Below are 12,251 nucleotides of genomic sequence, written 5' to 3'. Positions count from 1 at the left end.
AGATAAAGAAGCTCAAAGGAAAACGGCATAAAGGCTCTTTGTTTATTCTTAAAAATAAGAACGCCTCAGAAACAAAGATCCCAATTGTTCCAGAAGACATTGCATAACTTTAATCTTTTCTGATCTTTGCTGAATTTTTGAAATCCATGCTAAAGTTTCATGAGCACTGAACACATGCAGGCCAGTTTGTTCCAAATCCGATTCATTAAATAAAGCAGCGCAAAGCGTATTTCAGTGCCTCGCAAAGCTTTCCATGAGGCCAGACAAGCAAGGACAACTCAGGGGAGAGAGACAGCAGGCATCTTCATCGGAGTGCTGGATCATGGCCACTGCTGTTCTCTTTATGTACCACTGCTCTATTTTTATTTGGTATTTTTTCCTCACATATTCACTTTTAACGGTTAGTTCAAAGGATCAGCCAGCTGGAGTTTTCCTGTACGGTGGACAATGGAAATATTTAACAGTGCTAAATGTGGTAAATACCTTTTCTTACTTTTGGTAGGATGTATTTCACTTCATACAGCTTTGATTTCCCCGGTTGCATAAGTTTACTCAGAAGGAGGAGTAAAGAAGAGCAGATTAGGACATCTGTACTTATTTTAGTGCTCTTGCGCTGTCATTTTCAGCCTAGTGCTGGATTCCTATTGAGGCATGTGGAAAGTTCTAAGAATGATTAAGATGTTTTAGGAGATTCATATAAAATCCAAAATTAAAGTTAAAGCTTCAGCATTGTAACAAGGAAATTGGCTGCTGTGCTATTATTGTTATAGGCTTTCAACATTTCTAATTTGGCAGCTATAATAACAGAAACCTAGGGTTAGCCCTGGTACACACTTTCAACTATGATTGGTCAATCAATGACCAATTTTACTACCTCTATGTTATATAAGAGTCAACAGATATTGAATACTATGAGCAGATAGTATCTATTGACCCTCATACTACATAGAGGTGATAACATTGGTAATGTGTACCAGGCTTTACACTGGAAAATCTTGTTGTTAATTCAACTGTTATCACTTATAGCTGAGTACCTTTAATTTCCACTTTGTTTCCCATAAATTTGCTGGCATCTGCTCACCTGTGGCTGATGCATGTGGTGCAGTGATGTTTAAAGGGGCTCTGTGACAAAAACTGTAAAATTTTAAATAAATATGTATGCATGCATGTAAGATGTATATCAGTCCACAGTAAATGCACTGTAAATTACTTTATTTCTATGTAGTTGTCCATTACAGTTTTTTTTTTTCAATCTGATGTTTCTAACCTGTTACAAACAGGTTTTGGATCAGTCTTTCTCATTAAGGAGGTAGGTTTCATTTATTCTTTTTAAAGCAATGCCTGGCAAGAATCTCTATTAAGAAGTTGGATGGCCAGCCTTCTTGCTTGCACATTATTCTGGAAGTTAAACAGAGCAACTGACATTCAGTAAGTGCTGTTGAAAATATAGAAAACCTTGAGAATCCCCTTATGAGGAGATGGACTTGTCAAAATCCTGTCAGTAAGAGGTTGGAACCATTAGATTTAAAACACTTACTGTAAGTGACAGATACCTAGAAAGAAAGTCATTTTCAGTGTGTTTTGCTCTGGGACAAATGTTCATCTTATACATGTGTGCACATGTATTTTAAATGTTAAAGTCTTTTGTCATAAGGCCCCTTTAAAGATCAGAATACAATATGTCATCCTGTATAGAATACAGTCTGTACACACTTTGATATAGATGATGTGTAAATAGGACTACTGAACCCAGGGTCGGACTGGGACACTATGGGCCCACCAAGGAAGTTTCAGCCTGGGGCCTGCCCCCCTCTCCTCCTCCCCCCCGATCCTCTCTCCTCCCCCCCCCCCCCCCCGATCCCCTCACCTCCCCCCCCCCCCATTTTGGGCTCACATACACATGTACTCTAGAAATTTTGCATGATTTTATGGTAGGGAATAGATTGTGAGCACTTCTGAGGACAGTCTCCAATAGGGATATGCAAGCACAGTGCGCCGCAGCAAAAATAAATGAGTGTCACCACGCACTGGAACATGGGCGTGGTCATGATGAGTCATGGGCAGACTTTAAAATAAAATTTAAAAAAAAAAGTACCAGTGTTATTCACAGACATTAGGTCTGACCAGATACATTTTAGATAAAATAATCAAGTAGTTACATGCCTCATGATAATTCATCAAGTGCAAATGCAATCAAATTGGCTGCAGATTTCCCCACAAAATGCAATCAGATTGGCGGCAGATTTCCCCACAAAATACATTCAGATTGGCGGCAGATATCCCCACAAAATGCAATCAGATTGGCATCAGATTTCCCAACAAAATTGTAACAGGCGGCGGAGATACAGCCGCGGCGGAGAGCGGCATGTCCGCCGTCTTCGCATGTCAGCTGGCGGTGGTCCCCGCCCCGCCGTCACGGACAGGTCCTTCGGCCGCACACAGGGCACGGGCTACACGTGCGCGCGCCCGGCGGCAGGACCTTTTTGCAGCTAGACGGAGAGTCAGCTGACTCGCTGGTCAGCTGACTCCAGCTAGCTGCCGGATTGGCTGGGCGGCTGATTGGCGTTGCAGAAGAGCTCCCAGCATATAAGGAGCTATTTGTCAGTTGCTCCTCGTCTGCTGTCGTGATTACCTCGTGTGCCAGCGCTCAGACCTTAGTCTAGATCCCTGGTGTTGATGCTAAGGATTTCACACCAAGATTAGGACATTGCGGATATTGAATTTGATTTCCTGTGTATGATTCTCGGCTAACTCTGACTCTGATCCTGCTTTCTGACTCTGTACTTCTGCCTATCCGCCTTAACTGTTGCTGAACCTTTTGCCTGATTACCGACTACTCTCTTGCCTTACGATTTAGTACCGATACTTACTTCTCTGTTGCTGAACCTTCTGCCTGATTACCGATTACTCTCTTGCCTTACGATTTTGTACCGATACTTAACTCTCTGTTGCCAACTCGATTAGTCTGACTCCTCTACTCTCACCAGAGGGTCCTTGTCTCTGGTGAGGGGCTCTGTACTGTTAGGGCCCTCCAGCTTCTCTGGAGAGGTACAGCCAAGCCTATCAGTACTACTGTTGCACCAAACACCACATTATTGTATTCCTCTGCTATACTAGTATTATTGGGGATTCTGCAGGTCACCACATAATCTGGTATAGAGTCTGCATTATTGGTGATTCTGCAGATCAACACATAATCAGACATTTGAGTCGCTACACAGTACCATTACAAAAATACAATCAGATTGGTGGCAGATATCCCCACAAATTGCAATTAGATTGGCAGCAGATATCCCCACAAAATGCTAATAGATTGGCGGCAGATATCCCCACAAAATGCAATCAGATTGGTGGCAGATATCCCCACAAAATGCAATTTGATTGGTGGCAGATTTCCCCACAAAATACAATTAGATTGGTGGCAGATATCCCCACAAATTGCAATTAGATTGGCGGCAGATATCTCCACAAAATGCAAATAGATTGGTGGCAGATATTCCCACAAAATGCTATCAGATTGGCGGCAGATTTCCCAACAAAATACGATCGGATTGGCGGCAGATATCCCCACAAAATGCAATTAGATCGGTGGCAGATTTTCCCACAAAATACAATCAGATTGGTGGCAGAGATCCCCACAAAATGCAATTAGATTGGCGGCAGATATCCCCACAAAATGCATTTAGATTGGCGGCAGATATCCCCACAAAATGCAAATAGATTGGCGGCAGATATCCCCACAAAATACAATCAGATTGGCGGCAGATATCCCCACAAAGGCAGGTCCCCAGTTAGTAGGGGCCCCAAAGCTGAGAAGGAGGGGGGCACAGCGCAGGAAGGGGGAAATTGTGTACAGAGCAACGGGGAGGGGGGGAAGCCCTCCCCCCCCTCCCTCACCTAGGGGCCCCCCCTTCCGCGCTCCCCCCCTCCAAAATTGCAGTCAGCCAGCGGCAGCAGCGGGGAATCACTTACCGGGATGATCAGATCCGTAGCTCTGCGTGCCGCTGCTTGCCTGGTCTCCTGCACTGCACTGACCAATCCCGCTCTCACAGGAAGTACTGCGAGAGCGTGATTGGTCAGTGCAGTGCAGGAGACCAGACCAGCCAGCGGCACGCAGAGCTATGGATCTCATGCCGGTAAGCTATTCCCCGCTGCTGCCGCTGGCTGGCTGCAATTTTGGAGGGGGGAGCGCGGAAGGGGGGGACCCTAGGTGAGGGAGGGGGGAGGCTTCCCCCCCTCCCCACCGCACTGTGCCCACTTTCCCCCTTTCCTGCGCTGTGCCCCTCCTCCTTCTCAGCTCTGGGGCCCCCAGGAGAGGGAGCGACCGGGGCCCACCGATGGTAAAACCGGTGGTTCGGTGGGTCAGTCCGTGCCTGACTGAACATACCTTCATTTGTCAGCATGTCTGTAATGCTGGCCACACACACAACTGTTTTTGCATTTACTATTTGATTTAATGATTTCTGTTTTACAAAAGCAATGCTACTGCTATCAAATCAACACCAAACACAAGTGTGGCAATTCAGTCTGAAGCAATTGAAATGTTTCCTTAGATCATTTCTTCTTTGAGAAATGATTGGGATGTACACTGCAGTGAACAGAAGCAATCATCACTAAAACTTTCAATTCCCAGTTGATTTGATAAAACAATAAACTCAACTAGAAAACAACAGTTTTTATTGCCACATGTATGATACCATATCTGACCGGGCAGAAGAACTTCACTGAAAATATTCCATTGGCTTAGCAGATGTAAGTGAGTAGGGGTGACAGATGATGCCTCTGTTTTTTTTGGGGGCATATCCAGAGATGGATTACCCACTTAAAGTGGTCTGAAAGTCAGCATTTCTACTTCGCTACTTTGCTTTTCTTCTCCACATCCAAACTGGAAAACAGTATATTTTTTACTTGTTAAGGTGGCCATACATCAGACGACTTGGCGGCCAATCGACCATCCAATTCTATTATTGTAATCGAATTTGCTGAAAATTGGTGCTGCCAAGTGCATGTCCGATCGACAAAGCATCCAATTTCAGGACGGAAATTGGTCGCATTGGTCCATCGCGCATGCTGCAAGATGTCTGGCCGATGTTGGTTGGTCAGGTGTGCGGCGGTACGGCAGCCGATTTTGGAATGAGCGACAAGACCCCCGTCGCTGCCACCGCAATGTGCCAGTGTGTGCATTTATAGGTTACCTGTCCGTAATCCTCCGGGCGGTTCTCCATACATGCTACTGGCGCCTAGCATCTGATGTCAGACGCTATGCGCCGACGTCAGGCGCTATGCGCCAGGAGCGTGTACGGAGATCCACCCAGAGGTTACGGATACCACGCGGAGGCTGCTCCAGGACAGGTAATGTATAAATGCACACACTGGGAAAGGGGAGGGTACATTTATACATTGAGGGGTAGTGGCGGGGCAGGCGCAGTCGATTCCCTGAAGATTTCATGCTGAAATCGGACAGGAATTGGCCTGTAGTGTATGGGCAGAATCAACACAAAGACACATTTATCTCTAATCAGATTCAATTAGAGATAAATTTGACTTTGTCGAATCTGCCCAAAATCTATAGGTCTATGGGCACCTTTAAACACAAATGTATCAACATTGGAATGTAAACAAACACTCTCTGAGAAACTGTCTCTGCTTCAGGCACACACAGTGTTCACAATAGCTCATTAGAAGATGTTAATATATACTAAAAAGCAGCTATAATAGAAAAAGAATAAAATGCAATGCCAGCTTTCAGGGTAAGAAAAATACACTTTGGAAACTTGTAATTTGTAAACAGACAATATTACGTGTGCACAAGAGCAAATATGATAACTGTATGAGTTTCAGACCACTTTACGTACCAGCAATCTCTGGCACCTTCCCTCAAGGACCAGAAACTTTCTGGTAAAAAAAACGGGGTTCACAGGCATCACACCGCATGGACCTGTCACTTTTGCTGTTCGCGCCACTCTCCAGCAACTGCAGTCCACTCGGTCTGCTGCCGGTATGACAGCAGAGCTCCGTGAGCCGGTCAGGAGCCGATTTCATTGGCTCCTGACCCTGTGATCACTGTGAGCCAATGTGAGCGAGTGAGCAGGCTGCAGCGGCAAGAGCAAAGCAATCGGCGGTAGCGTCGGGAGTGTGCAGAGCGGTGATTGAAATCTACGCCCTGGCACAGATAACAGGTCCCAAACAGGGCATAAATTTTAATTAACAACAGCTGGAAGTGGTTAAGATGAAATGGAACCCAAGGCAAAGTAGTAGCTTTGGCTCCCCCATATGGTTTTTTTGGTAATCTGAGATGGGAGAGGGGTCAGAGGAAGTGGAAGTTGAACCCCCTGACCCCCAGTGATGCCTCTTAAAGGATACATGAAAAAAAAAAAATCTACTGCTGATTTACTTACCTGAGTCTTCCTCCAGCCCCTAGAAGCCTTGCCGCAGTTCCACCATCAGCCACTCGTCTGGGGTCCACCCGATAGTGCATGCTACTGCACCTGTGCAGACTGCTCCTATCCACGGGAGCACAACTGTGAGCGAGCGGCTACTACTCCTGTGCAGAGTGCTTCCATCCATGGGAGTGCAGAATGCTCCCATCCATGGGTGTGCAACCGTGAGCTGTTACTTATAAGAGCGGCTCAAGTAAATTGTAAAAGGACAGATTGTGTGCATTTTGTTACCCAAGCTTGGTTCATTTTGTTAGAAGGTCAGGCAGTCGTATTTGAACAGGGGGAAATTTCTGCCATCACTTCTGCAGTGATGAACACCCTTTCTAAAAATACATTTGCACCTCTGGTGCATGTTACACAAGTTTTGACCACTATCAGTATTATCTGCTTGCTGTTGGTACTATATGCATGTCAGTGATATCTGCCTAACATTTAAATTACCGTACATACTTGGTTGTTATATATTCAAGTCATTGATATCAGATTGGTTGATAATTTCTGCTTGTTTGTATAATCTGCATGTCATTGATTTCTGGAAGTCCTCATTATCTGCCTATCATTTTTTGTCATATTTATTATTGGTATATTACTGAAATTAGCCTGTTATAAGTAATACATGTAGTATTTTTTACCACACAATGCTTGCTTGGTGTTTTACTATGTATTTCCATTTTTTCCCCCTTCATTTTAAATTTTAACAAATATAAGTCTTAGGAGTATCCTTAGGAGGCTATGGGCACTTTGGCATGACAAGCAGTGAAGCTCTCTTGTGCATATGTCCAGCAATATAAGAGATATATTGTACTGGTAAAGCAAGTAGGGCACATTAAAACAGACGCACATCTTAGAAGGGTGCCACGGTAATATGGGCATTGGGGAAAACAGCTGTAGAATATGAGTAAAATTGCAAATATATTACTATTGGGCAATCGGTAAAAACAATAGTAGAATGTCATTAATTATTACCGATATTTTACTATCGCTTAACCTAACCCTATTTTCATACTACCCCCCCCCCCCCCCCCCTTTACCAATGCTTAATCCTAACCCCTGCCATACTTTCAGACAATCACAGCACCATCTTGACCACTAAACTCCACCCTCTGTGGATATCTGTGCCGCCTGATTCTGATATTTAGCGGGCACTGATGGCAGCCGAATTGCCCACTGTGTGTCGCTATAGCTGCAATTAACATTGCAGTCTATGCTGTGCCCATTTTACCCAAGCATCTCTGGCGCCCAAATGACCTGTTTTTTTAAAACAGTGCCTACAGCAGATTAACTAGGTTCATGAATTTCTATGTTACAACAGAAAGTCTATAGGTGCTCATTTGATGCAATCTAATGCTCACATTTTATAGAAAACTGTGCCCCGTGTGGCACCAATTGATGTGAAACAATTCTTTGGTTGATTGGAAAAGAAAAAATAATCTGAAAGATGGATTTTCTGATCGAATCAGAATGTAAACCCTTCTTAAATTGTTCAGTTAATGGAAACAATCGATAATTGCATTCCAATTAGTTTTGATTGCTCAAATCGAAAGATCAAATCTGAAGGAAAAATTGTACCATTAATGGGCACCTTGAAACTGATCAATCAGTAGCACACATTTTTTTACAATCAGTATAAATAGTCAAAAGATCAACATTAACATTGCATTTATTTTTACAGTCAATACAATACATTTACGGTATATATTTATATATTTTAGGTTTTACAGACTTTGTTTTATGCTGTTTCCTTTCTGACGGATCTGCTTCTTCCATTAAGAGGGAAATACTTAGTAAAGTGCATTGTGTACTGTAGAGACCTTCTCTTCTCTGTTTTGGCTTTCCCAGCAGCAACTGTAAGTTTCAAACATATAACATGTTTTCTTTTTAAAATCAGTATCAGTGATAATTTAGAATACGTATTATAACACACACACACACAGACACAGTAATGTTTCGGATTTCCTGCACCAACAGGGAATGGCTGATGACAGATAGATGTGTTTTCTGGTTGCTTGAGACTCAATGTTAATCATAGGCCTAGCTAGTACAGTACTATACCCCACTCTGTATACACACTATGAACTTTGTATTAAATGTTAAAATACAGTAATTGAGAGTATACTAAACTTGGGGGAGGGATGGGGGCATGGAACCCAGTCTTTAAAGAGAAACTCCGACCAAGAATTGAACTTTATCCCAATCAGTAGCTGATACCCACTTTTACATGAGAAAAATAATGATTTTCACAAACAGACCATCAGGGGGCGCTGTATGACTGATTTTGTGCTGAAACCCCTCCCACAAGAGGCTCTGGTACCGTACGGTACTCTGGGCAAACTGCCACAATGTAACAATGTTCAGACAGGAAATAGCTGCTTACAGCTGTCTGTTAAAGCCAGACCAGCTACATAACCTGCCCACAGTAACAATGTCACCATGTAAAACATGTCAGAATGTGAATCTGGGAGAGGAAAGATTTTACAATGAGCAAACACTGACTAAATCATGTATACATAATTATTGTAAAAATGAAGCACTTTTTTTATTACATTATTTTCACTGGAGTTCCTCTTTAAGCACAGGAGATCCCACAAACAGCCTGAGAAGTTGGCCTTCACCACTGTGAGTACTGCAGGCGATTTGTGCTAGTTAGTTGAGACTTCTGGTTAGTTGAGTTCTGAATAACCGGGACTGTACTGTATTTGTTTATCTGTGCAAATTTCTGTTGTTGGTTAAAAATGCTGAGAATTCTTTCCAAATGATCAGCTTAAATAAAGAACATACAGTATATGTAGCCTACAGACATACAGGTGAAACTGAAAATGTTTATATCGTGCAAAAGTCAATTTATTTAAGTCATTAAAGAGGGTCTATAGTGAAAATAAATCCTGCTACCTAGCTTAAGCAGTATGAGGAGAGATGAAACGCTGCATTCCCATGGCAAAATGACGGCTTTATACCCCCCAAATCCCCAGGGCAAAATGCCGGGAGTGCTTCCTGTAAGAGGCAGAGCTTTGCGCTGTAGCTCTGCCTCTACTGTAGTCAATCTCCGCTGATCGTCACCTCTCCCTGCCCCTCTCAATCTTCTTTCACAGAGAGGGGCCGGGAGAGGCGGAGATCCGTGCGCAGATTGACTTCAGTAGAGGCAGAGCTACAGCGCTAAGCTCTGCCTCCCCGGGCAGAAAAATACACGACTTTGAAAGTTGCGGATGTTTGTTCCGGGATTTGGGGGGTATAAAGCCCTCGTTTTGCCGCAGGAATGCAGCGTTTCACATCTGCTCATACTGCTTAAGCTAAATAGCAGGGGAAATGAAAAGCAGGATTTATATTCGCTTCAGACTCTCTTTAAAAGGGTAAACTAATTTATAAAATAGACTCATTACATTCAAAGCAAAATATTTTAAAGGGATCCTGAGCAGTAGATAAAAATGAAATTGGTACCTACCTGGGGCTTTCTCCAGCCCACTGTAGGCCGTGAGGTCCCCCAGCGTCCTTCTGGCTCCTCTCCCAGTCCTGCTGAAGACTTTATTATCAGCGACACCCAGGCCAAGTGTCTGCCCAACACTTCCTGAACACGTCATTACACTGGCCGCTACGCGTCATCATGCCGGTAGGCGTGACAGTCCTGTGCATGCGCGGTTCAGAGTTAGAAAACCACGCATGCACGGCTGGCGTGATGACGTTCAGGAAGTGTTTGTTTATCTGTGCGAATTTAAAAATATTGAGAACTCTCATTGAGAGTTCTTTCTAAATAATCAGCTTAAAAAATAACATATATGTAGCCTACAGACATTGTCCTCCTCTAGAATTACCTCCTCACATTTACATATACAAGATTTTGCACATGCTTCACCCCTCCACTGGAATGCCCTCCCACAACACATCCGTCTCTCTCCAACCTTTATTACCTTTAAACGCTCTCTTAAAACTCACTTGTTCCGACAAGCATATGCTCTACCATAGGTCACTACCCCTTTGTCCTAAAGCCAAGTTGCACTCTTACTAGATATCCTAAAACACACTGCCTCTATATTTTTATTGTATACTACCCCACCTCTTGTTTCCCCCATATTCCTTTAAATTGTAAGCCTGCAAGGGCATGGCTTTATCCCCCTTTTGTGTCTTGGAATTCATTATACATTTTATTCATCTTGTTACTGTTGTTACTGTCATTATCAGTTCTGTATTATGTCACTAATTATGTATTTTGGTGTATTCAATGTGTCTGTATTGTTATGTACCACATGTTCGTTACTTACTTTGTACAGTACCACGGAATATGCTCTATAAATCAATAATAATAATAATAATAATAATAATAATAATGGTGGCAGATGTATAGAATTTTGTCTGGAAATGGATCTACTACATTAATCTTTAAACATGGAATACCAGCTGAGTCTTCAGGAAATATTGTTATTTTCTATCAAAAGCCACAGGATTACAGGTAACCACATAGTAACAGTGGGCACAAGCTCTCATAGGATCCAGAGACAGCAGGCTGCCGATGTCAGTAGGGGTTTAAATGCCTTCCTCAGGACTCTAAGCATACCCAGTACGCACCTGAAAACCTGGAAATGCTCTTGTGCCTATGCAACAATAAGAAGTAACTTGCTGATTGGTGACACATGTACGGGAGCTCATTCTTTCCTGCATCGCCAAAAGAGCATGCACGTGTGTGAGTGCGTGTGTGCATGTTGTATGTATGTATATATATATATATATATATATATATATATATATATATATATATATATATATATATATATACACATTTATTTTGAATTGGATCTATCTTGAATCGGATTTATTTTGACACGTACCTAGTATTGGTTTTGCACATACAGGGTCAGTGATAATACAATATAACAGGTTAGGTACGTTAGAATACACTTAAACTACATTGGATAGTGCAAAATATAATGCGGCATACACAACATATAAGAAGGACCAGGGCGGAAAAGTCAGAGAGCCAGAAGGCCGCAGCCGCCATCCTTCCATGCCACCAGCTGCACCTGGCATTGTCAACTTTTATACTCTTTAGTTTAGCAGGATAGAAACCCTTGACCAACCATTCCCAGTTGTCATGTGTTGCTCAAAGACCATGCAGTCTAGGTATCCCAAAAAATGCCAAAATCCCTGGAGATGCTTAGACAAGGAGGATGTGATTTGTTCCATACAACAAATGGATCAGAGAGGATTGTGGAGAGGGTGGGGATTTCCATGTTCCAGCTAGTAGGGCCTGGACTCCGTTGCAGATCTAACATATGAAAGCGTTCTGGTTTTAATTGCAACCATGGGCAGGCTTGTGAGACAAAGCCACCAGGGGTCTTTATCTACTGTAAAGCCCAGGACTCCATACATTTTCTGGAAACAGAAATTCCAGAAAGCGGGGAACACAGTTGAGAGGTGCCTAAGGTGATCTGATAGTGATGTGAATGCCACAATATCAAGTAATTATAAACATATCAGACTAGTTTAATGCACAATAAGACAATGCGTTTAGTGTGACCAAACACTAACTTCCTCAGGTCATGATGTGCCTACAAGGATAAATACATTTCGCTCAGAGCTCCATATCTTAGTAACATCCATTATATATATATATATATATATATATATATATATATATATATATATATAAACAGCGTGAATTGAGGAATCATAAACTGAGCATACATTAAAATGAATAAACTAATATGTACAACAGTAGCTCTATAGGTACAGTTGCCATTTTGACTTAACAAAATGAATTAGTAGCTGGTTGTAACAAAAATGGCCATTGAGGTTTATGCAAAATAACCAATATATAATAAG

At 42.6% G+C, this 12,251-nt stretch overlaps 1 protein-coding gene across 1 annotated transcript in view; it reads left to right on the top strand.

The window, feature by feature from the left end:
• The first annotated feature begins 216 nt into the window (after nucleotides 1-216).
• ADTRP (androgen dependent TFPI regulating protein) overlaps nucleotides 217-12,251 on the top strand; it is a 36,726-nt gene continuing 24,691 nt past the window's right edge. The window contains exons 1-2 of the mRNA XM_068234632.1: nucleotides 217-475; nucleotides 8,153-8,287. Coding sequence (XP_068090733.1) covers nucleotides 254-475; nucleotides 8,153-8,287 — 357 coding nt within the window. The 5' untranslated portion in view covers nucleotides 217-253. The remainder of the gene's footprint in view (nucleotides 476-8,152; nucleotides 8,288-12,251) is intronic.

Source organism: Hyperolius riggenbachi, chromosome 5 (assembly GCF_040937935.1).
Source record: "Hyperolius riggenbachi isolate aHypRig1 chromosome 5, aHypRig1.pri, whole genome shotgun sequence".
Taxonomy (NCBI): Eukaryota; Metazoa; Chordata; class Amphibia; order Anura; family Hyperoliidae; genus Hyperolius; species Hyperolius riggenbachi.
The sequence above is the reverse complement of the archived record's forward strand: the minus strand, read 5'-3'. Positions and strand labels throughout refer to the sequence as shown.